Raw genomic sequence first — 26,266 nt, 5'->3', positions numbered from 1 at the left:
GCCTTAATCTCCCCCCAACCTACCCTTTTGTTCTCTTTTCTTTGGAGGTTTAATCGCCACAGTGCATCATGATCAAAGTCCACACGTGCATATATACCTTGGGCAAACACCCCACCCACTCACCTTGATGTGCCTTCTTTATAGTTGTTCACTCTTCAAACAAATGACGAACACAGCTGCCAGCATAGCTGCCATAAAAGCTGGTTCATCAAATATCTTTCAAATGCATTTCATAAATGTCACCAAAGGAGCTTTGAGAAAAATCTGCAGAGGTAGATTCCAACCTGAAACGTGGTTTTAATTTTGGGATATTTTTTTGGGCCTTGGGGATTGAATGGGCCTTTTAAATTTAAGTGTTCTTATCTGCCTTGTTGAAAGACAAAGTAAGTCTCTGTCTTTCAGCAGGTGTAACAAACTGCACTAAATATTAAACAAGATGCTCATGTAACTCTGTCGGCACAGAGCATTTATTCTGCACAAACAGATTATGCTGTTTACTCTCTTGTGTGTTTCTTCACAGTGTTTGATTCTGTATGTCCCACCTATAAAAGTGCTCCCTGGTGACTCAGTACTATGCTTTGCTAGTGAATGTAATTTATATGTGTTTTATAAAGGTAGAAACCAGGAAACTAATGCCTAACATCAACAGACTACGTGGACTCGAGAGTATTGACCGTTTCCATGAATGACCTTAGAATCTGGCAGTCTTTCATAAACCTGTGACTCTACTGCATATGTGCTTTGTGTTTCAGCAGCGCGTGAAGAAAGGCTACCTGAGGTAAATATGTCTCCAGCTTCCTTCCCGCATGTCTTCTACTGTTGCATAAGTAATATAATCTCCAGCTAAGCCAGACTGACGCATGATTTTTTTGTGCATTTTAAGAAATTCTATGTAAGACAGCATATATAGCACTCTAATATCTAATAATGTTTCTATGGAACAATGCTGTTTGGAGAGTAATAATATGGGATTGTTGAGGAGCGTCAAGGAGAAATCCTTGTCTTCACTTGAATCATTAATGAGTTATATCTCAAAGGGATAGCCCAGTCAGTTTCAAGATGGGCTTAACTTGGATGTGGATGACTTCCTGTCAAGCACTGTCCGACCAACACTGAAGAGTTGGAACAAGAAGATGCCAAATAAATGGCTAACATCCAATTGCTTAATTAAATCTGCTGTTAAAATGCTAACTTAGGTTCAATTACATTACAGCTTTATTCACAGAAGGCATCTAAAGTTAGAAGGCTTCAAGAGTAACCAGAAATGTGACAGCCGGCCGAAGGAGAAACTTGAGTGTAGATTAGTGATGTAGAATCTCTTTTTCATACAAAAACAATTTGTGCATGTAATTTGAAAATCGAAGTTCCAAAGTTTGAAGGTAGAGTAGAGACAGAAGTGAAGTTGCTTGAGGTTCAATGTTTCCCCTGTCAGATATGATTTGGGGTGCCTGCTGGCTGTTCATCAACAGTCCAACATCAGCAAAACTGTCTACCAGAAAATCTTAGCGTACTCCACGGTCTCTTCTGGTGACTTTATGAAGTTTGTCATTTCAAGCAGTACTTAATACCTGCCCACTCTGCCAAACGTAGTGGTATCTGATTTGATCACCATGGTATAGACCAGTGGTTCTCAAACTTTTTTCAGTGATGTACCCCCTTAAAAATATATTTTTAGTCAAGTACTCCCTGACACGGGCAAAACATTTTTGGAAGAAAAAAAACAGTGCTGTAAAATCACTGATTTATTAAAGCCGAACACCTTATTTCAGTGAACCTGACAAATACATCCATATTGCAAACGTTGCATGTAGAAACAAAAAAGAAAAACAGAACACAGTGACCACCAGGAAGGCATAAAACCAGTCAAAACTGAAATATGCAAAACACTGCTAACTTATATTGGTCTCTGAAATGGTACAAAATTAAATATATTGTAGGGTTGCAATCAAAAAAATCAAACAAAGTCCAGAAGTTGTAGAGCTCTCATTTGTTTTATCTTTTTTTCCAAAAACATTTCCATCCAGTTACAGCATGACATGTTCACACACAAGAGGGAGAGTCCCGATCTAACACACCTGCCTTTTAAAGCATTGGCTCTTCCTTGACTAATTAAGGGGTGGAGTCAACATTTACAAGTGAAAAAAACATTTGTACTACACTATATTCCTAGAAAGAAATTTACATTTCAACTAACAACCTTCAAAACTAAAACAAAAACAATCTGGGCCCCAAATTAAATCCAAACACATCTCCCTTCCCTCTCAAACAATAGATTCTGAGGTTGATTGAAAACACCAGGTCCTTGTCAGCACTGCTCATGGGCGGGCTTCCATGGCAACACCTGACCAGGTGACCTCAAAGAGAAGAAAAGTGATTAAAACAAAAACACCAAACAAAGCAAGTTGCTTCCTCCAAACAAAATACAGTTAATAAATAAATTGGAATATAGCAGCACAAACACATCACCTTTTAGGGAGGGGTAAATCCCTCACATATATACAAAAATAACTAAAAAGTGTTCACAGAAATAAATCTATAACTTAATTACAAAATAAATTATATTTTGTTTCCAAAATAAATTTACTTTATAAATAAAGATTTGCTCGCAAAAAAAACAATAAACGTTACCTCTTTTCAGATAAAAAAAGAAGATTGCACTTTAATCACTTTGCATTGAACATTTGATTCGGTTTGAACAGTAAGTTACGGTGTCATTAGACAGAGTTTTTAATGTATCCGCTGATTTTTTGCACAGGATAGTTTCAACAGCAGCGGGGAGCAACAGGTCTTCCGCTATGGTGAACGGTTTTTTAGCTTTAGCAACGAGCAAAGACACCGCGTAAGAAGCCTCCGAGGCTTTGGCTGATGTAGTGGAGGCTTTTCGCATTGTGGCTTTGAATGACTTGAACTCAGAAAGTTTTCTCCTGAAGAACTCCGGTGTCTTACCAACATGGCATCCATGTTTTGTGGTGAGATGCCGCTGGAGGTGTGCCGGCTGCATGCTAGCCGGCTGCATGCTAGCGTTGGCTAATTTCTCCCCGCAAAAAACCCCCACAGTGCCTGGGGGGTCAGAGATCGTGGACGTAAATCCCATTAAAACATACTTTTCCATGTATGTTCTGTACTTCGTCGGCTCTGGTTTTGCCTTCTTTTTCACTTTATCTGAACTTTCAGCAGCATTGCTGCTAGGCTTTAGCCACGTCTATTTTAAAGGGTATTGAAACTAAATACTGAATATAAAATTCAGTGCATGAACACACATTTATACTTTATCGAACTTTTTACAAAATAATTTTTCCCAAGACTTATTATGAGGAGCCGACTGATTTTTTAAAGATATTTTGAAAAGCTTCACGTACCCCCAGGGGTACGCGTACCCCCATTTGAGAACCACTGATAGACTAATCACCGGCATGTTACGCTGCGTTGGTGCCACAAGAGGCGGCCCAGCTACTGTAAGTACTGAAAGTGATATGGTGGTCAGCACGTGGTCATACTTTGGAAGAGAGCAATATTTCTGTATTTAAAAGGATATCTTGTTGGGGTTTCTTTTTTTTAATATTCTAATTTTCTGAATCTTGGATTTTAATTTAGCTACAAGTCATATTAAACAAAATTAATAGGAATAACTTTCTTTGTAATGAGTTTATGAAATATAAATTTCACTGTTTGTATTTAATGAGTGTAAATGAACTTTTAAATAAAATTTTAATATGGAAAGATGCACCTTGTTTATGGCTAAATGCATAGGATTTCTAAAGATGATCTCATTCAGTTTTGTGTAAACATTAAGCTGAATTTCCCAGTTTGTTTTTACAGCCAGGCCATTTGCATGACTGCCTTATTTAACTTCCTCATCAGCAGTGGCACCTTGTCAGTAAGTGAGAGGCAGCTTTTCTTTCCATTTTGTTATAGTGTATGAGCAAGGAGATGACCTCAATAGTAGTTTCTTCCTTTAAACCCTCTAAATAAAGGTACGGTACAAAATGTCCTTTTGGTGAGGAGATGTGATGGCCTAAAGAGAGGAAAAGCCTAGGCAATAAGTGCAGAGGTGTGGCCCTCGTGACAGGTTCATGGGGAGGAGCTGAGCTACCTGTGCTCTGCAGGCAGTCAGGACACATTGAACACTACACCTGTTGAACTTCCCAGGCAGTCTCCCTCTTTCAACCCTCCTGTTCTCTTTCACTGACCTGAGGAAAGGGGGACCTCACCATGGATCCCAAGGAGGCCAGTGGGGGTGAGAAGGACAAGGAAAGACATATAAAAAGAAAAAACCGCCCTGTGTTCCTGCGGTACCTGGAGAGGAGAAAGACGGACACTATAGTGGCCGATGACATGGCCAAAGGTGACATCAACCTGGGGACGCTGGTGAGGAGGAGTCAGTCTGACAAGACGGAGTACAGCGCTAAACTTAAAGGTACAGCAGCTAAAGATGTTCCCAAGTGACAAAACTATAGCAACTAAAGTGTCTCAGTGCAAAATTATACCTGGAAATGTAATAGATGCACAATAGACAGGCGGTAAAAACAGCATCCATGGCTTAAGGGAGTGGGGGAACTTTAACACTGCACCAGCCAGTAAGTGTGCTCTGCTCTTTATTGGTCACCTGTTGTGTTACTGTGTGCTGAGAAAGATACTCCCTCAGGGATGAAGCCACATATGCAAACTGTGCCCCGTACCCGGGCACTGAGGAGTGGCCTTTCAGGTATTCCGGACTTGCACATAAACAAGACATTAGATGGGATGACTGGAAAAACTGACGTAATGTTATTTTGATAAATTCAAGACGTTGGAACAATGAGTCCCTAGATTTGTTTTCATTTTATGCAAATGAAAAAGGTTCAACTTAAGAACAAATTGAACTTTAATAAGTGTGGATAGACATAAGTTACAAAAGTAGTAATAGCAATAATGGGATTACAACTACAGATGAGGGTGATTAATTTTAGCACATATCTACTCTTCAGAAAAAAAAACTGGCTCTACCTGTCCTAGAGTGCAGTCAGCCTCTGGGAATGCTGCACTTCAGGCAAAATGACATTTACTCTCAGCAGGGGGATTACAATCACTGAGTGAACTGAAGTATGTTGGCTTTCCTGCACCACTTGTTCCTCAGCTTCCTCTTCTGTGAACAATGTAAATCACATGACATACTGACCGCAGATGCTTTATAAAACAAACAAAACGTAAAAACATCTAAATGCCTGTTTCACAGGTAACTTTCACACACATATACACACACGTGCCTATTTATGCTTGCTTTATCAACAGCAGCTTTGTTTACCTGAAATAGGACCACTCCACTGACCCTTTGTACTATTTTCTTGCCCAGCCTGTATCATGGTGGGCAGAGTTGTCAAAAACACACACAGAGGTGTTTTCAGTCAACCTTAAACCCACCCTGTTTTAGATTCAGCTGATGAGCAGTATTACATATTTACAGGGGTATTACCAATGCAAATATTGACAGAACGATGACTTCACCAAAAGAGGAAACATGTGAGCTGCTGCTCTCATCTGCCTGTCAGGCAGGTTTGTCCAAAGCATCCATGGAGACATGACATCAGTATGTCTAATCACCTGCAGTCTTTGACATGTGTGATATGGCTCACCACCCAGGGCGACAACCGTCTGCGACTGGCACAAGCATAAAAAGAAAGGAGAAAAGATGATCTGTCAAATTTTGGTCAAACACAAAGTTTTCTGGTATTTCTGACGTTCTGCACAGATTTAATCAGGAAAATATGGTTTTATACTGGTTCAGGGTCACATATGCTGATTAGTACAACTTAAAGTAGCATTTGATTAATAATTTTAAAAACCGGTTGTTTTTCAAATTTCCGTTCTGTTTGAATATCTGTTATCCAAATTCTAAAATACTTAGAATGGGTAGTTATGTAACAACCTTCAGGATATCTTACCATTCCCATAGTTAGAGACCCCTCCATATCCAATGACATCCGAATAAAGTAAAAAGTTCTACAATGACTAAAGACATTTGTAAATTTGAATCGTTTTCAAATATGTCCTCATCCACTTGTTTTTGGAAACTTTCAATACGATTTCTGGTTCCCTGAGGTGCAAATATGAAGCTTCTCTTCAAGATGGGAAAGAAATGTGAACGTACCATTCAATTGAGGCAGATCTGTGTTGATCTTCATACATGAAGAAATTTATTCAAGAAAAAACTATTTGCCCATATATACTCTCAGAGTATGGATCAAATGCTTTATAACAAATGGAACTGTTAACAATAACAGGCTGCATGAGGAACAGGCATTTTAGGTTAAAAACAAATCTCAAGATCTTTTCTTCATGAGATTACTGTCTTGTAAAAACAACAAAAAACAAAAGAGAATTGATATTGTAAATGCTTCAACACAAATTTCCTCAGGGTGCCAGTAAATGTGCAAGCAGTTTTAATTTTAAGACTTACATAAGGATTCATCAGCTTACATTCTTTCCTTCAGGCCTTTGCAACACTTGGCATTTATTGGTATTTTATGGTAGCTTTAACTTTGTACGACCTAATGAAATAAACAAAGCTTAACGATGACAAAAGTTCTTTGCTGTTACCATGTTGGCATTTCATGAGAATAAGAGCAATAACCCACCTATTGTAACCAGCTTTGCTCCAATTTCTACATGCTTTGTTTTCAAATTACTGTTATGTGGAATGATAACTTTCTCTTTGGTGTGTGGAGCAGTCCAAAGTATTATTTTTCCAAAAAGTGCAACACAATCCATCAGATTTTTTTTGTGCTCTTTCCAGCCAAGCACATTAGATCCCTTTCACTGGGCTGAACAGAGAAAACCCTTGTCTCTGCTTTCATGGGAAATCCCGGACCAGAAACCAAACCAAATAGGATTCTGTCAAACTTAAAATGTCCCACCAATTTTTCTGTTTTTCAGTTCGGTAGCAAAAAGAAAAGAAGCTTTCAATGCACATGCTTTTTGTGTCAATTTTAAAATTCAGTAGTGTCATTTCAGCTGGTTTGAAATGAGCAAACTCTCCTTGGGCCTATTTTCTCACAGGTGCAGGTTATCAGGTATGGGATCTTTCTTACTGACAGACAAGAAAAACTGACACATGACACTTCTAATTACAGTTGAAGAACTAGTTACTCATTATGTGTCTTGAGACTTATTAGATAGTATTATGATACAGCATAAAACAAAGAAATTTGTAACAAATACTAAAGTCAGTATGGTTTAATTACAAATTGTGTAACTGCAAAATGGAAGAAAACAGTCATTTACAAAAAAAAATCAAGAGAGTATATTGTATGTTCTTTTATTTATCTGACCCTGTCTGATGTTTGATAAGTTTTTTGCTGCTTTTTTTTTTTAGGGTGACTCAATAGCTGTTTAGCTTCATTCCTTTTCTCATCAACACTGACCAGTTTCTTTGTCACTGCTGAAACAAAGCATCTCATTGTACTGTCACCATCATGTTTCACAATGCTGTGCTTAGTTTTTACCAAACAGGATATTAATATGAAAAAAAAAATATTTTGGTCTGAGCTGAGCTCCGTCGTTCACATTTGATGTGCCATTTACCTGGCTATATTCAAAAAGACCAAATAAAAAAAAGTAAAAATCTTCCAATGCCTAATAAGACATTCTGTAGTGGTGTTATGACCATGACTTTGATGATTGTTGTGCAGAGCTAACACCAGCTTGTACAAACTATGGAGCAGGTAAATGCCTAACTGTATCTAAAGTGAATGCAATTTTTCTCTGGTTTGAACTAAAGTTATTGACACAATACACTGATATTGACAGTATTATACAGCGGATTCCAGCAATTGTGTGTCACAGTTTTGATTCAATAATTTCTGAAACCTACCCAACTTCTGCCCCAGGCATATGAGTCTGGCATTTATGTAAACTGAAAATGATCATTGTATGTGACTTGTTTGGCTGTAAAAGAAAATCAAATCTATGCTTTTACACTGTCCAGTTGGGGATAAAATAGTCTTATTTTCATGAGTATGAAAATAAGAACCTTCTTCAGAAATCAGTAACTGATGTCAAAGAACACACACCACAACCATAATAGTGTATTTACGATCAAATTGAAAACAGCAAGAATTTAAAAAAAAAAAATGTAACCGCGGTGAGCAAAGGTGTGTTTGTAGAACATCTTTCCAGCTGATAAGGATGTGGGTGGATTGTTTACATTGTTGAGCTTGTATCACAGGAAACATTTCACTTGTAGTGGTAGGATTAAAAACTTTATAATATTTGCATAACTTGAAAGGAAATTATTTATATAAGCGCCAAAAATGACAAGAGGATCAGCTTCTACAAGAAGATTCTGAAATAGACCTCAAAATCAACATTAGACAGCCTGAACAGGTACAAGTTCAAAGTTTAGCTCTGCTCCTGACCACCAATCTTTAAAATAATCACAGCATGCAGAAAACCTTAATCCAAGTGTTTGTCAGAAATTATTCATTGAAGAAAGCACATTTAGTAGATCATTATCAGTGATATATTAACAATGATATTAGGTAAACTGAGAAACAGCTTCATGCTAAAATATTATTACGATTTCTACCCTGGGCTCCTACCATTTACTTACTTTTTTTTTTTTTACTTTTCTTCTAACAGTAATGATTTTGCCATTTTTCTTTGACCAAATTATTTTCTCTATAAATTTTGAAATAAATTTAAAATTAAAAACGAAGAACTCTTATTCTGTAACGACAATATAACAAGCGCAGCAATCAAACTAATGTGAAATATTATCATTTGATTATACATATTAAAATATGAATGCGTAGACTATAGTAAATGTCTTTCCAACTTTTTGTGGCTTTAAGTGTGAGTTGGCACAGCAACACATAGTACTGCCGGTAGAGTGAGATCAGAGTTTTGTTTCTGCCATGCTACTATTAGTCACTGCACTTGAATTCATCATAAGGTTCTGCTGGACATGGTCACATGATCCATCCTACAGGCTTCACCCAGCAGGTCAAATATTGTTATGTCACTTTTATCAAATTACATTCTTGGTTTCTGTTGTCTCTTAAATAGCAAAATATGGGGCAAGTATTGCACATGCAACACATCTGCACACATTTTTGTAGACTAGTTATTCACAATAATTGAGAAGACCTTTGTAAATAAGATAAATTCAAAATAAAATCCCTGAACAAATATTGCCAGATAGTTCTAGAATAATTTTCCAAATGGTAATTTTGGCTCTGCCAGAACAAGATGTAAAGCAGTCCTTGGTAAAACCTTAAACCCTTATGCTACAATGTGTTGCTTGAAGCGGATAATACTGTCATGTGCAGTCATGACGATTTGTGTGCACCTACTCACTCATTCAGTGTCACTTTATTAGTGGGTTTCATTATTCCTTTCTGAGTGTGAGTTTGGAGTGCCCCACAAACACTTTGAAAGATCTGAGCAGATGGGATGCCTGAGATCCACACAGGATTGCATCAGCAGCCTGATTAGTTTCGTAACTTGACACGATGCTCGCAGACTTCTGTTTCCTCCCACCTTATTGCTCTCTGCATCCCGAGGAGGAAGCAGCGCTTGGTATCGATTAGGCAGTGAGGAAGCACCGCTCTGCCTTAAACAGACGTCAAAGCCTGCCACAGAACAGCCTCAGACTGTGAAGGCGGCAGAGCGTTAAAAAAAAAAAAGTGAAGCGAGTGAGCCTGACTGGGATGCTGAAGTGAGGCTCTCTGACTTTCATTTGAAGATGATGAGATCACAGTGACATAGTTTCACTCAGGTGTCAAGCTGGTGGTAGAACACTCACAAAAAAAAAAGAGTTTTTAACAAAAAAAAATCAATAATGTTTAAAAATTTAAATAGCAACAAAAGCACAACATTGCATTTCAATAATCTCTTGAGTTGTGTTTTTTTGTTCGGTCCATCGCCAGTTTTTTCTCCTGTCATAATATCAAGCAAAATTTACATTAAATCAATTGACGTGGACTCATTTTGAAATATTCCTTGTCTCCATAGAGAAACTGATGCCACTTGACCTGTCAGCTCTTCCCTCTCCGGTGCTGGACATGGAAGAGATTCGGTCCAGGAAGATGAGCCGCAGGGCGAAAGTGATAAAAGAACTTGTGCAAACTGAAAAGGACTACCTCACCGACTTGGAACTGTGCATCAGAGAAGTCGTCCAGCCTCTACGAGTGTTACAGGTAGAGGAGTCTTAGCTTCAATGTGTCTGTTAACCGATTTAACCTGAACATTCACCTTCAGTCATTAAAAGTTTAAATCCCAGTGTTACTGAACATAGATATTTGCTTAGTTGAAAAAGAAAGTCATTTTAAAATGACTAATTCATTACATCAAGAAAATTAATTTACATGGTCTGAAATACAGATGGGCAAGCTGTGCACATGCAAGTACACTGACTGTTATACATAATGCTGCAGTTCTTAATCAGCACAATGTTTTCCCATATTGTTTGTTAGGTTGTTGATGTGGACCGACTTTTCACCAACATGGAGACGGTGTGTGAGGTGTCTGCAGCTCTTCTTCACAGAATTCATGTGTCCATGTCTGACCCAGATCCAGAAGCAGTCGTCATAGGTACATCTTTCATAGTTCCTGATTCTTTCTTTTTTCTTCCATTAAATGGAAGAAAAAACAAAGCGACTAAAACAAAGGTCCTTTTTTTTCCCTTGTGTGTTTCAGGGGAAGTGTTTATCCAGGCAAAGGCAGCTTTGGAAGATGTATATAAGATTTATTGTTACCACCATGACGATGCCAACACGTCATTGAAGGCCTATGAAAAGGAGGAACAGATAACGCAGCATTTTACTGCTTGTATCTTAGCATTGAAGTAAGTTTTACTAGATTTTCTAAATAATTTAATTTATTATGAATTACAACCTTAAAATTAAACTTCAATCAGTAACTATTTTTCTTCTGTTGTAGAAAAATCTATGACCAAGAGTAAGTAGTTTTTTTTTTCTTGTTTCTTTTGTTTTTTACAAAGATTTTCTCATCATTTGCTTTGTTCTCTCATCCTTCACTGAGTCAAATTTGTGTTTCCACAGAGGAAAACCCAATTTGTTGAACATGGGCTCCCTGCTGATCAAACCAGTCCAGAGAATCATGAAGTACCCATTGCTTCTGGGGGAACTTTGGCAGGCCACCCCTGAAGACCACATTGACTATCTGCCCCTGCAGGAGGCGCTCACCGCTGCCAAGATCATAAACGTTAACATCAATGAGTTCAGGAGACGGAAAGACATAGGTATGAATTTATCCACATCCAAAACAATGTTTATTTAATCAGTCTATTCAATAAATGTATAAACTTGTTTTTTATTCCCTGTCTGGATTTTTTTTTTATTTCTACAAACATTAGTTATGAAGTACAAGAGGTCAGAAAACGATGAAGGCACGTTGAGGGACATGATTAGCAAGATTAACATCCACTCCCTCCGGAAGAAAGGAGACAGGTTCGCAGGATATCTGAAGATTCTCACTGGAGTAGAACCACAGGTAACAGCACGCCGCTCCTCCTTCACTCTCTGCAGACGTAGAAACAGACCAGTGATTGGGCTTAAGAGCAGACATACCAGAGCATTTACTGATCTATGATTGTGTCTGCAGGTGAGGGATGAAGTGTTTGATAAGGAAGAGAAACTGTTCAGGAGTCTGGAGAAAGCTGTGAGGCAACTGGCCAAGAATGTGAACTGTTATGTGCAATACACTCAGGTGAGAACTGAGCTGTTGAAGATTCAGCCATGCTTACTGTGAAGATGTGAAGTGAAGATGTCTGAAAAAGCTTTAAGCTACTAAACGACTCTTACAGAAGCTGAAAAATCCACCCTTTAATCTGAGTCCCTTTATGCTGTGGGAAAGTAGTCCAATGTTAGGAATGGATTATTGTTGCAAAATCCCTTGTGGCACAGCCTCAGTCATCTCTACATATACATTTGAAATAAATACAAAGTTTAATAATGTCTCATTTGTAATCAATGCATTTTGTGTGTAGCTGGGGTTAAAAAAAAACACCTGCTTCTTTTCCTCACTAGGGTGGATATACATGACTGTGCTATTGGTAATTTTGTTAAAACTTAATTCTTAACAAGGGTATTTTCTTCAAACTTAAAAAAAAAATACTGCAATTAAAGTTTGGATTTTCTCTGTGTGATCTTACAATTATGTTAAAAGCCACAAAATCTATTTAACGCTTTTCATATAATATCTTATCAGAGGTGCCTTTATTTGTCACTGGCTCGTATATGACCACTTGTACAGTTATTATAACAAACCTGAAAAATGGGATAGATTTGAGGAGAAAGAAATCATTTTAAATATCCTATCAATTTCCTGAAAGCCTCCACAATTCTCTGCAGGAGATGGTGCCTGTTGCTGTTCAGAACGTGAAGGACATGGAAAACATGATTACGAATCTAAGCAATGCAGACATAAATGGCTCATCACACAAGAATGGCAAAGACCCTTATAAGTACTTTGTAAGGACAACTTTTGTTGCATTTTTGCAATTTGCGAATATGTACTCCTTACTTAGTTACACTTCTTCTTCCACACTTCCCTTTTTCCATCTAACGCTGTTTTTATTATCTGCTTAGTATCGAGCTGTTTACAAGCTGTACCAAGTGAGTTTTCAAACTTGTGTAAATCTACAATTTTCCCTTCCTTCAGAAAGAGCGAATGGAGGAGTTGGTTCTGGTGCCCCTCACCTCTCTGCAGGGCATGTTCACAGCCCCGCAGAAGCTCATCCAGAAGCGTTATGACAAGCTGCTGGACTACTGCTGCCGCCTGGAGCGCTCCTCCTCTTTTTCATCCTCATCCTCATCCTCCACCTCCACCGCGTCGTCCACCACCTCATCAGCGTCAGATGCACCTCCTGGTCCTGCCAAGAGAGACTATGAAGCCATCAATGCTTTGCTTGTGGACGAGTTGCAGAGGTTCAACAAGGCAGCTTATACTATCCTGACAAACTGTGTGCTGTGTCTGGTGGCCCTTCTCAGAGGACTGATGGGTTGCGCTTTGGTTGCAGCTCCGGCTGTTCACCAGCTGCCTGTGAGAATCACACACACACACCCGCAGCTTATTATTAAATGTAGTTTTGTTCATTTGAAATCGATCTAACCTTTGTTTTTCTGTACTTTTAAGCCTCCACTGTCAAACATGGCTGAGGTGCAAAACAGCATCATGGATGAGCTGAACAACCTGACTTTTGTGAAGGATAATGCTCAGAAGCTAATGGAGAGAAAAGTCAGCTTTGAGAGGCAACGAGACAAAAAAACTGTGGTAAGACCATAGAAATGATCATAGATTTTAGGTTTTTATACTTGAAAAGTTGCTCGATGTTGCCTGTGTCTGATTGGCTACTGGAGACAAATAAAGGTTTGCCCATGAAGGGTTTTTTCAACTTTCAGGCCGAAATCTCAAAACTTTACCTTTTTTTTTGGTCTGTCATAACACCAGAAAATTTACAAAAATACACATTTATATAAAATCTCCTAGTCTGAGTTGATTATGCAGTTTTATTTGTCCTTAGACTTGAAGGACAGAAAAGGAGTCTTTACTCCTTCCTCCAGATGAATTCTCCCTCATATACTGATTACTGACAACTCTGTTACGTAGCACCACGCAGAAAATACCCACAGCAAATATTTACACCAACACTTCTCTGTACTGCTCTGTTTTCCAGGTGCAGGAGGTGCAGCATCAAACAGAGGAGCAGCGCGCCTGGCTGCTGGCGGAGTACCCGCCGGACCGCCTCTACCAGCTGAAGAGGAAATGTAATGGCTGTCAGGAGCAGGACCTCAGCCTGCTGGAGGGAGAGCTGGTGGCCTTGTTGGAGGATACAGACCCTTTAGGCAGCAGCAGCCGTTGGCTGGTGCACAACGGAGGCAAGTGTGTGTGTGTGTGAGAGAGAGAGAAAGCAGAGACTTTATTTTTAAACAAAACAAAAAAATAACAGTATGTGGTTGGTACAGGTCCATGCATTTTTTTAGATGACTGAGACTCCTTACTTTACTTTCTGACAAGTCAGCACACAAGAATTAGTCCCAGGAGCTGGCGTGGTGTCATGGTTGGTGGAGTCTCTAGAGCTGGTTGCCTCACAACAGATCCGACTCCATAGCTTGTCTCCCAGAATCAGCTGAGATACCAGCAACCGGTTGGAACAAACTGAACACCTCTGTACTTGTAGTACAAAGTGTTTTCCTCTGGGGATCTGGGAGTCACATGAGGTTACAGGGACTTTTTTCTGACGCTGCTCCCCGTTTTCTGCATATTTGTATTTCTTAGAGGTAGCTACATTCTTTACAGGCCTGGGATTTTCCTTTGGGGAAAGCAGCTTTTGTGGGAAGCTGTTATTATTATTTCTGTTAATAGCAGCTCTGACGTATATTTACACAAAACATAGCTGAGTTTAGGATTGTGCAAACATCACTTCTGCAGCCTCTGAGGTGCTGACAACCTTAATGTCATATGTGCAATGTAGAGCTGAAACGATTAATCGATTATTGAAATAATCGTCAACTCATTTAATAATTGACTAATTGTTAACTGGAATATCATTAACTTTTTGAGCCTTCTCACAAAAAGACCAGTTGTGTTCCTTTCCAGTTGACTTTTATGCTCTTTGTTCAATGTTGTTAATTAATTAATATTAAGTTTACAATTATTAATTAGCTGCAGAAGTGGTAACATCTAGAAAATGTGCTGTATTACTCCTATTTAAGGGTCATAAAGGGGCACCGTTTATTTAATTGGAACAAAATAGAATAGAAATGTCATTTTTTTGTGCAGCAGTGTGAAAATTCGGGCGCAACAGCTGCAAGTTAGATGGTAGCATGCATATTCACAGAGAAATAAAAATATGTAAAAATAAGCATGATACCATACCACTATAGCATAAACAGGTTAAAATAAATGTGCACCTGATTATTTAAAGAATGAAAAATGTACAACAGATTGTTTACAAGAAGTAAAAAAAGCAGCAGTTATTATTTGAAAGGAGAGATCTATGCAAATAACACCAGGGACATAAACAACTATTCAGTTAGTTTGGAGCAGTGAATCTTTTAAAGTATTAAAGCTGATGGGTGGATAAAAACAAATCATACCAGTGTGTCAAAAACAAATCACAAAAAACATGGATTATGACAAATCATGATACTCTGCCTCCATTAGGTGACAAAGGCTATGTCTACTCCACGTTCCTGAAGCAGTACAACCCTCTGAGGGACTCCCAGCGGAGAAACCAGAAGGCCAAAGAGCAGCAGCAGCAGCCTGCTGTCATCACATACGAGGACTTTGACGACCTCAGCCTGTTTGTGTCACCCAGCAGCAGCAGCGTGCGTAGCCTCAGCATGAACACCACAGACAGCAGCTCAACCCTCTCAGGTCTGCAGGGAGACCTGGAGAACGCTGAAGAACTGGAAGAGTCTGTGGATGGTGACACCCAACAGGTGTGTGGTGCTGTCCAGGTGTTTCTGTTGTAGTTGTTTAATCATTACAGTAATGTTAGAATATTTTAGTCTTTAAAATTTTTTTTTTTACATTTTAAAGATAATCGTTAGACTACCCAGTGGAAATAATTTCTATGTCAACGTAGAAAATTAAAAAACAGTGTCCCCTACTGGTTTAAAAAATAGAAATACACCATATGTATTGGACGTTAGAAAGTAAACTATATCCACACAACATATTTGTTGCATTCAGTAACATCTGGATTATGTTTGTCTCCACAGTATTATGCCGTCTATGCATTTCAAGCACGCTGTGAACAGGAGCTGTCCCTGCAGGAGTACCAGCACGTCCGCATACTCCAGTTCTGTGACCTGGGCGGAAACAAGCAGTGGTGGTTGGCTGAGGCCAATGGACAGAAGGGATACGTTCCTGCTAACTACCTTGGCAGAATGTCATATGCATGAATCTAGAATGTAAAAATTACAAAAAGAAAGCAATATTAATAATTATGACGTCATACCAAACATTTATCTTCAGTAATATCGCACATTTAGGAAATTTTGGAATCAAATATTTTGTAACTGTTCAAGGTTACATATTTATCCATTTTCAGTTTAATACCAAAGTCACGAGAAAAGTAACTGCAAGGGCTTTTTTATTGCTGTGTTGCATCAGCTTCTAGTTCATTGTTTTAAATTTATGTAAGAAAACTTTCCTTTTTTTTTACATTTAAAGCCTTACAGAATTATTGGCACTGGTGATAAAAATATCATTAAAAGTGCTAAATACCTATATACCACAGGTTTCTCCAGTACTCCAATGATCAAGCTTTGGAGTTTATTTTTTCTCCATCATCCTCTTCACAGTGGATGATGGAAAGACAAACGTTGTTCCTTGTCTATTCTTTTGCTGTCCGACTTCTAGTTGCTTTAAGGTGTTTTATCATTTCATTGATTTACAGCCAAGTTTAGGCGGCTAGCTATATTGTTATCATTTCCAGATTGGCAAAGACCAACACATATTCAGATTATGGCATGTTCTTTTGATATCCATTTGGAAGAGTAGATCAAAATATCTTTGGTGTCACATCAGTCCAAAAAACAGCAAGTCAGGGGTTACCAATTAAAATGTAAAACACCCTGAAAAACACCTTTAAAAAATTAATTACAATTTACCAAAAATCTATAGTTACACGCGCTTTAAAGGATTTGTTAAGGGTGCCAATGAGCTTAGTATCGTTAACTCTCTAAAAGTATAAAACTTAATCACCACAGGATAAATGTACTCCGATGAAAAGTTGGTTCACTGATTTTGACTTTCAGATGGATATTACTGAAAAAACACAATTCTTAAGATGTTTTTCCAACACAGATTACTTGTGCCAATATGTGTAGAAAGCTCTGTATGTGATAACATTTAAGATCAGAATTTGTCAACAATCATAACATTGTTTTTTTAGACGATAAAGCAAGAACAAGGTTTTTATCTTTTTTGCACCCCTCCCAAAACCCCCAGATCTGTTAACATGTTGAATTTCTGCTTTGTGAATAATGAAACTGCACTTTCTAGATGTAAATGTTTTCAACCACCATGTAGAACTGCTTTGTCTTCATGTGAATGTAGTACGAGAGCTCACCGTTGGTTTTTAACCTGTCATTTGGTTTGGATGAGAGTTCAGATGAAACTGCAGTGCACTTTGCTGAACACCTTTTGTACCTCAGTGTTGTTTATATTGAAGTGATACGATCATGAAGTAATATGTGACTTGATTTAGAGATAATTTATATAAATGAAGAAAATTGTGAAGAATATTTTTTATGATTTGTTCAAAATGTTTTGATTTGCATTATTCATTTTTCTTAAATTTGAAAGATTTAATAAATACAACTAATTTCTACATTTTCTACTCATACTTCCACATGTTTTATGTCGATGAGCCAGTTTTTGGATGGATTGCTGATTGATGGGGGAATGGATAAAGAAGGAAGGAGATGGAACAATGACTGAGATAAGGAAGGTCAATGGGGAGAAAGAATACAAGGAAGTGATTAAACAATGAAGGAGTGAAAGGTGTACAAATGAAGGTCACAAGGAGGGATGGAGAGAAAATGAGAATGGAAGAGTGGCGCAGACACATGAAACATTGAAGGAAAGATCAACAAATGAACGAGGAGTGCTTCAGAAGGTCAGAGGAAGAAGGGGCATGATCAAGAAAGGAAGGGATGAAAACAAAGAAAGGAGAAAATTAAGGTAGAATATAAAGAAGGAAGGACATGAACAATAAAAGCAAGCAGAGAACAAAACAAATAATAGAAAAATTCAGAGGCAAAGACAGAAGAAAAAAAACTGGAGATGAAACGTTTCCCCATCTTATATTTTCTTTGCCTCTAATTATCAAGACAAAAATACTAAAATCAAAATGTTTACCACAATGTGTAGGAATCCTTTTACAAAGCAACAGATATAACCAGTTTGTGTGAAGAGATTATTTATTTACCGGGTTGTTAAAAAGTGACACTTTGCTCACTGGTCACTTTTGTTAGTACAGAAGAGGCACACAGAATCCAGCAGCATTAACACACAGTGAAGTTCAAGTACGTGACTGGATGATGGTGACTCCTTGTGCAAACACGATGCTCTGATCTACATGTTTACGTTCTACTTCCTCACATCATCCTTTGTCCTCATGGTTCGTGTCTCTCAACCTCGACTTATTTCTTCAGTTTCTTCTGAGCCGTTTTTTTCTTCAAGATCTGCAGGCGTTTCATGGCATGAAGCTGGGACTCCTGAGAAGTCGGCGTGCCCTTTGAGCCGTTCCCATTGTTTCCATTACCTCCATTATTCCCTCCGTTCCCTCCAGCCGCCGCCTGTGAGCTGCTTGGTGAACCTGCTCCAGATGAAGAAGAGCCTTTCCCTTGACTCTCACCGCTAGATGAGCGGCTAAGTGTCTGCTTACCTAGATTTAGAGGTGGAGGAGGTTTCAGAGTTGCCTGGCTGGAGCCATTTCCATTGCTGCTCCCAGGAACCTTTACACCTAGTCCCGATTTGGCTCCTGCTAGTCCTGACAAACCCACTGGTTTCTGACCAGAGGGAGCTGTCAAAGTCTTGCTGCTCCCACTTGGGCCGGAGGAGGAAAGTTTGGAAGTGGCAGGAGCAGACGGGTTCGTTTTGGCACCAAACGCAGCCCAGCCAGTGAGACCACTGCCTGGGGAGGAGGAGTTGGTACTGGTGGGGTTGGCTGATGTGGCCGGAGGCTGCAGGAAACGATAGAAAACAAAGAGTCTAACTGTTAGGGAGCAATATCTGCTAGGATTTTATTTGCATCCCATCCCATAATGCATTGCTGTTTTGGAAATAATTAACAAATGAATGATGAAAAGGATGTAGTCCAACCACGACAACAACCACTAACACTAATTCTGCAATCACAAGTACTAATGATTACTTAAATTTAAAAGAATATTCTGATAAAATTAATTTATTAATTCAATTTATGTATTTTTTTAAATTAATTATTCAAATACATTTTATTATCACTAAATAGAGAGAACATAAATTAATGCTATTAACAGTTATTCTATTAACAGTTATTCTATTAACAGTAACATTATATTGAGTGATATAATATAATAAGAAGAATATTGTGTAATATCAAAGAAAAATTTCCAAGATAATATTATAAATATTTAACAACAGTGATAATAATTTTTTAAGCCATTAGAAGATTTATCTGTTCAAAACATGACTTTGTTTGCAAAAACTTTAAGTAAAGATAGAAATTACTTGCAATTTCATTCATGTGATAATGCATAGTGATTCACTCAGGAAGTAACTCGCTATTTGATTCAGGGACACAAACAGATGCAGAATAGTTCTGGAATTGAAACTGGAATTGACTTTAACAGGATCGGTGGATCTGATCAAATATGAGCAAGGTTGAGCTTTTCAGCAATAAAATCAACTTTGCAAACGCTCCACTTTGCACCCAAAGCCCAACATCCTCCAATGTTAAGCACATTGGAGGATGGATGATGGTGGGATGCTGCTCTTCTAATAGTCAGTGAGCTTTGTTGTAATGTACGGTCTTATATTAGACAAATAAAATCTGGCGGTGGACCATGAGAAAACCATAATCATCACTGATCAGGAATAATGATCTAAATGATAAAGCAAAATCAACACAGGAAGGGTTTGACATAAGCTTGTACGACTCCACATACCTTCACTTCGGTTCTTTTGAAAGCTTGGAAGGTGCTGGTCGTATCGGTTTTCAGTTTGAGGTCAGTCTTCTTCACCACAGTGTCCTTTACAACGGGTGTGGATGATGCAGACGCAGGGGAAGGTTTCTGTGGAGGTTTCTGGGCCTAAACAACAATAAATATGTTGATTTGGCACTGGTGTAGCAGATGCTGACAACATAACAACGGAGCGAAACACTGGAGCAGATCATTTTCCTTACCATGCGTTTCATTTGCCTGGTGCAGCGAGCGCAGTACCACACGAGCCGGGGGTCGTTAACTTCCTTATCCGTCACTTGAGGTCTATGACACTCTTGGTGATAGAGATTATGACACTCCTGGCACTCCACTAACTGGTTTCCCATGCTTACAGTCATTTGTCTGATTGACATTAAAAAGCGCAACAAGTTAAAATGTGATGATGAGGCAGTAATACTGCCCTCAAAATATCCTGATATCAAATCAAGAATTATTATATCCACCACAAAAAACGAGAAGATTAAAATGTACCTGCAAACCACACAAGCCAGACCCATCTCCATGGCAAAGTCATCAGCATTAGTCTCATCATAGTCACTTATGTTTGGCAGCAGGTCTTTGCTCGTCTGAACAGTGATGGGAGAAGAACGATTCTCCTGTTTCTCCAGGCGAGGCTTTTTCGGCGGGTCCACTTCACTGAGGTCAACCCTGACCTGCTTTATAGAAAATAACACACAGATTTTAATTTCACAATCAAATCCGACTTTTGTGCTTGTCAGGCAACCTAAACAAGGACTATTCCCCAAAACTTCAAAATGTCATTGTAACATTCAAAAAGCACTTCAAAAAGGAAACATTTACTTATGGATGACTAATCTAAACTGGAACATCGTTGACAAAAACTGCCAAAGAGTAAAGGTAATCCCAAAGTCACCAACTTTCATTCAGAACTGAACTGAAGTTTTTAGATAACATGGAAGGCTGTCTTTGTTCGCTTCTTAATGAATAAGTTGGTGAAAAAACTGATATCATAACTTTAGAATCCACTTACATCACAACCCTGATGGCATTGCTGTAGTAGGGAGCTTCTGAATGCTGGTCAAGTGAAAGGCTTTGAAGCTATGAACCTTAGATCGTTGTGAAAATATTCCTCTTCGTACCTTTTCTGATGGCCTTTTCTCCACATCTTTCTTGCTCTTCTCAGAGCTGGATTTGCTGTTTCCACTGCTGCTGTTAGAAGACGAACCTGACGACTTGAAATCTTGTTTACTCAAGCTCAGCTTGGACACGGACACCTTTGACACCTCCACCTCCTGGGGATTAAACACAGAAAACACTAGAGCTTGCATTCTTATGAAACATAAAGAGGACATAAGAATGTAAATATAGACTTTCTAGACATATTTCTTACTTTCTGCAAGGACCGGTAAGACGAGTCACTTCCTCTTGCTAGGGACTCGTCGAGCAGAGCTTTGAGTTTCTCGGCTGAATCTTTGCTCTTCGAGTGCAGATAACTCAGACCCTTTAGAAAGATTGGATCCAGCTCCAAGCTGACAGGTCCAGACATGGCTGCAAAGCAGGAAACATTGTCAGCTTTCAGTTTGAAACGTTCACAGCTCTGTCCAACACCTCAACGTCTTTCTACCAGAGCAGAGAGATGATGATTAGAATGATGAGGCTGCAGATAAATTATGCTGTAATAGGCACAACAACATTTTCTATCTCAGGATCCAAAGAGTGTTTAATGGTTAGCAAATTTCTAACGCACACATCTTCTAATGAATGCTAATATGTATTATTGAAATTCAAGTAATGTGGAAATCAGCCCACATTAGAGGCCTGAAAAACATTTCAAACAACAGTTTTCATGGCAATTCAGTTATTAGTCTACTTAAGATCATCTTCATGAAATATATGGACTTTAATGTATTTAAAATAATGCTACAGGGCAAGAAATCAAAATATTAACAAATAAAGATGTAAGTAAAACCCTGCATGCATTTCTTTTCATGCGCTCTACCTCAGACACACCTAAACAAAATGCAGTGCAACCAATTATCCCAGTTATCATTATCGATTGTTGCAGGAGGTGCCCAAGTTCAGTCCTTGAGAGCAACCATCATGCAACCTTTCTCCAACATACCTGAATCAAATGTCTGAATTCCCTCAGCATATTATGCAGCACTGCAGAGGCCTGGTAATGGGCATTCATTTGATTCACGTGTATTAGAGCAGGGATACATCGGATAGTAGTTCACACTGACTGGGCTTGGGCACTTCATTATTGTGTCCTCAAATATGGCCTCTCTGGTAGGAGGAAGTAAAGAAAGTCACTGCAACAAGCAAGAGGAGACTAAAATTGAAACTGTATGGTCCATACACCATCCTGATCACATCCTCCCTGCAATAAAACAAAGTGGTGACAGAATCATGCTGTGGAGGTGCTTTGTTCAACAGGGTCAGTGAAACTGTTCAGAGCTGATGGGAAGATGGATAGAGCTACATACATGGCAATCCTGAAAGAAAAACTATTAGAGTTTGTAAGACTTTCAACTTGGAGGAAATATCACCTTAAAAAGGCATGTAGAATACTTTGCAGTTATAACGCCTTTTCAAAGAAACTTAAAACTGACATTTCTTTACCATTTTCGACTTTTAATTACTGGTAGGCTCTACTGTGGGGCTGCATATAGAACAGTGGGGTTCATATTTGCCCACTTTGGCTTCCAAGGAGGTTTTCAAAATATTATCCACTGCACTCATCTTTAGAAGAATGGACAAACATTTCAACTTCTTGGTGTACAGAGCTTTGCAGGTAGAATTGCAGGAAAGTTAATGTTTTTATACAGGACAGGGTGAGTAGTAATGCAAAACACGCTTTTCAAATCGTGTGACCTGCAATGCACATTATCTATACTGATATGCACATTATCTATACTGATATGCAGTGGTTTCGTGGGTGTTGTTTGGGATCCATTTCGAGCGTTCTTTTAATGGAGACTAATATATAAATATAAGTATTCGTGAAAGTGAGCCTTTTCTCCTCACTTGGCCACTTGGAGTTTTCCGCACGTAATTGAGCATATTTTGCGATTTAAATGTGAAAAACTTCCCATTTATAAAAAGATTGAAGAACAAATGAGAGGAAACAGGTTGTGCGAGGACTAGGTATTTAAAGTACTTCCTCAGACCCGCATTAACCACCACGTCATATTATTGTCATATAGCAATACCAATGCCTCATGTTTTATGCTAAGGACTTTTAACTGCCGAGACCCAGACAGATCTTTGTTTTTGATGGCTGTGTAACACTGACAGGAGCTGTGGTCCTGAGGTAGCAGTGAGGAGCTAAAGTTACCTTCACAATAAAAACGGCATTTATAAAAGCCGCTGTGAGTTCAGTATAGTTATCTCTTAAACGGCCTTACCTGAGGCTGTTGTGGGTCTCTTTAACTATATCGAGATATTTTCGGTTTCCGAACAACGGAAGATTGAGCAACACGTCCCACAGAAGCCGTTTTGGTGCAACCGCCTAAGAAGTCCGGAGTAGACATAAACGGAACGATATGAAAAAAGTGGTATATATATATATATATAATATATATATACCACTTATATATATATATATATATATATTATATATATATATATATTATATATATATATATATATATATATATATATATATATATATATATATATATATATATATATGTAAAAATTTGAAAGCTGGTGCATGTCAGAAACCGCAGCTGCAGAAATGTTCTTACTTTATTATTACTTAAACTGCGTCAGTGCATCTCGATAAAGAGAGTAACCAAAAAGTTGCATTTTGCCTGTGACTCAATTCAGAGAATAAAAGTGATAGTGGACACATATCTGTTTTATATTTAGGTCGTTCACTTATGACTACAAGTCAGATGATAAAATTCCAAAATTCAGTTTTTCAGGAAAACTGAACATTCTTTTGAAAAAGAATCTTCTGCTAGAAAATACTCCATAGATTTTCTATGGGACGTTTCGGTAAAGAGAGTTTATTGTTGTTGCCACTACTCACAGCAGAGGGCACTGTGGAGTTCTGTTAGCTTTATGCAGATGAAGAAGAAGCTCTGTTGTGAACGTTCAGAAACCATGTGTTACAACTAGTGTTTGTAAGTATTTTGTTTTTTATGTAACGCGTTGAAGTTGGCATTTTGGCGCATAAATATGTAAATAGGTTGTGATTTGTAAGCAAAACAAACAAATATCTTTCGTTCTACTCCACAGCATCGACTCCATATAAGATGAAACGCTCTGAAGCAGAGCAAATGCATCCCTGCCTCTATTTAGAAGTCTGTTCCCATGACGAGGAGCCGCGTCTGCCCCTGCACTCCGCCATCGTCCTGTTCCTCCTGTCCTACTGCGAGTCCAGGTCTTTCAAAGTCTTCCTGGTTCGCAGAGAGAGCGACAACAAAAGCTTCCCTGAGTCCCAGAGGTTTCACCTCCCAGAGTCTCTGAGTGTGTACGATTTTCTCTCCCCGGAGTGTCTCCCGCAGCTGGTGAGGGGTTGCCGTCTCCCGGCTGCCGTGGATGAGAGCGGGCGGCTCTGCCGGGCTGGGCTGGCGGTGGTCCTCAGGCACGTCATCATCAGAACCATCGAGGCTGACCCCTCCAGGAAGGATGTGCAGGAGCTGCTGGGGTTTAAGAAAACCTGTCTGAAAGCTTGTGCAGAGGTTAGTTGGAAATGTGTCACAGTTTCACCAGGATAAAGTGCTTGACACGAATCACATCTATGTCGATGACTGTGGTTTTATTTAAAATGGAACTAAAAGGATTGTGCAAGTGAAACATTGAGAGCAGTTCTTCTGTCACAGACTATTTGAACTTCTCCCATCCAGCACACCTGAATCAAATGAATGGTTGATTAGGAGGATCCTGCAGAAACTGCTGACTGGGTGTTTTCTGAAAGCTATTCTTGAGCCATCATAGGCCATCATCTCTTAGTGCTGGTGGTGTTATAGTGTGGGCAGATGTATTTAGTGAATAGAGAACTGTCCTACACTATTGTGAATTGCATAGTATCTATGCTACTTGAAAAAACGTCATCTGTCCAATTATTTCACCACAGCATTAACAAAACAGACCGATTTCCACCTTGATGGACAACAACACTCCACCTCATTGAGGTCACATCATTGTAGAATCGCTGACTGAAGTACCTTGAATCAAGTAACCTGAACTTTCTCCAGACATGAATTTCATAGATGACCGCTTGGATCAGCCGAGTCACAGTTCAGTACCTCAGAATCTCAATAATCTGAGAAGCGCCCTTCTAGAAGAGTTGGATGCCATTCCTCTGCATACAATAAGTTGATTTGTGAACAGTGCAATTCGTTGTCAAGCTGTAATTGATGCTCAAATACACATGACACGTTATAGAGATTTTATTTTTTTGTTGTAGCATAATTAGCAGTGGTGCTGGCTTTAGCTCCGTTTAAAATGTTTCTAAATCTTAAATAACCCTTTAAGAATAAGGGCCTTTAAGTAGATGTGATTTCATGATGAATCACATTAGCGTGAACGGTTTAGAGCTTCCTTAAATTTCACCTGAAAGCAAAATATCCTTAAGTTTTTGTGAGAAGTGCATATTTTAAAACAAATCTTAAGTGTAGACAGCTCTTACTAATTCTAAGGGATTTTTAAATTTTATTTTAAGGAGAGTTCTGTATTATCTTATCATCTGATCTCCTTGTTCCTCGCTATAAGGTGAGCAAATGGACCAGACTGTGTGAATTGGGCATCCCCTCTGCAGTCGAGGAACACCTTCAGAAACCCACAGAACAGGCCCAGCTGCTGCCTCCTGCTATTGTTACCCTCGAGCAACGACTTGCCGAGCCCGTCAAAGTACACAACGATGACAAAATCCGGAGACAGAAACTTCAAGAGCAGAGACAGCGGCAAAAGAACGGCACGCCTGAAGGCGAGGGAAAACCCGAACTTGAAGGACTCGAGCTCAGGGCGGCTCTGGCCAAACTGGCAGTGGATTCAGTTCCAGTAGGAACCACTAGAGAGAACTCTGAGATCAGGAAAGTGAAGACAACAGATTTACCTGAACTGGAGCATGTGTTTGCTGAGGGACTTTACTTCACTCTGACTGATGTAGTGCTGCTGCCCTGCATTCATCACTATCTGGTAAGGCCTTCTGGCTTGATGATAACGTTAATAAGGATTTATTACCGCTTTGAGAAATGATTTGTTCTTAATAATTGCCTTATTTCTGGTGTTTATCTTGGATAATTGCACTTTTTATTTCAATAAACACATGCCAGAAGTTAATTTCATGCTATTTTTACTGCAATTAGTTGAGTACTTTTGCTATAATGACACACTTTGTTTAATAGCAGTTTGCATTCGCACAACACTTGTTATGTGGGCAAATAATCCACACTCATAGGAGTTTTAAGTGCTGTACAATCTGTTTCTCATTCACCCATTCACACACGCTATTGTCTGTGACATTGTGCCACAAGACATTAATTGCTACCATCCAGAACTTGTGTCATCATGCATGTTTTTCCATCTGTGCCACACAACTCCAGTTGCATACATATTCACCGTGTCTCTGA

At 38.9% G+C, this 26,266-nt stretch overlaps 3 protein-coding genes across 5 annotated transcripts in view; 2 read left to right on the top strand and 1 right to left on the bottom strand.

Annotated features, from left to right (window-relative positions):
• Positions 1–742: 742 nt before the first annotated feature.
• Positions 743–17,323, top strand: arhgef38 (Rho guanine nucleotide exchange factor (GEF) 38). The gene is made up of 14 exons (XM_055041352.1): positions 743–4,417; positions 9,991–10,175; positions 10,452–10,569; positions 10,675–10,822; positions 10,918–10,935; positions 11,040–11,239; positions 11,354–11,490; positions 11,602–11,706; positions 12,351–12,470; positions 12,661–13,041; positions 13,135–13,272; positions 13,676–13,877; positions 15,166–15,443; positions 15,726–17,323. Exons 1-14 carry the CDS (start codon positions 4,213–4,215, stop codon positions 15,906–15,908), a joined length of 2,418 nt encoding a protein of 805 aa, XP_054897327.1. The 5' UTR covers positions 743–4,212; the 3' UTR covers positions 15,909–17,323.
• A 598-nt stretch (positions 17,324–17,921) lies between these two features.
• On the bottom strand, positions 17,922–23,193 carry ints12 (integrator complex subunit 12). Of its 3 annotated transcripts, none has more exons than XM_055041361.1 (8): positions 23,090–23,178; positions 21,805–21,968; positions 21,073–21,230; positions 20,822–20,974; positions 20,193–20,374; positions 19,904–20,063; positions 19,665–19,808; positions 17,922–18,698 (listed from the first exon to the last, which is right to left on the bottom strand). In XM_055041361.1, the coding sequence occupies exons 3-8, from the start codon at positions 21,226–21,228 to the stop codon at positions 18,156–18,158; spliced, it is 1,338 nt and encodes a 445-aa protein (XP_054897336.1). In that variant the 5' UTR covers positions 21,229–21,230; positions 21,805–21,968; positions 23,090–23,178; the 3' UTR covers positions 17,922–18,155. The 3 variants fall into 3 exon arrangements, with proteins under 3 accessions (XP_054897336.1, XP_054897334.1, XP_054897335.1); XM_055041359.1 differs by having other exon boundaries at positions 20,193–20,377; positions 23,090–23,177; XM_055041360.1 differs by lacking the exon at positions 21,805–21,968 and having other exon boundaries at positions 20,193–20,377; positions 23,090–23,193.
• A 548-nt stretch (positions 23,194–23,741) lies between these two features.
• The window catches only part of gstcd (glutathione S-transferase, C-terminal domain containing), a 43,163-nt gene continuing 40,638 nt past the window's right edge, over positions 23,742–26,266 (top strand). The window contains exons 1-3 of the mRNA XM_055041353.1: positions 23,742–23,812; positions 23,928–24,373; positions 25,407–25,832. Of these exons, the coding sequence (XP_054897328.1) occupies positions 23,945–24,373; positions 25,407–25,832 (855 nt within the window). The 5' untranslated portion in view covers positions 23,742–23,812; positions 23,928–23,944. The remainder of the gene's footprint in view (positions 23,813–23,927; positions 24,374–25,406; positions 25,833–26,266) is intronic.

Source organism: Poeciliopsis prolifica, unplaced genomic scaffold (assembly GCF_027474105.1).
Source record: "Poeciliopsis prolifica strain line A6 unplaced genomic scaffold, Auburn_PproV2 SCAFFOLD016, whole genome shotgun sequence".
Classification (NCBI taxonomy): domain Eukaryota; kingdom Metazoa; phylum Chordata; class Actinopteri; order Cyprinodontiformes; family Poeciliidae; genus Poeciliopsis; species Poeciliopsis prolifica.
The sequence above is the reverse complement of the archived record's forward strand: the minus strand, read 5'-3'. Positions and strand labels throughout refer to the sequence as shown.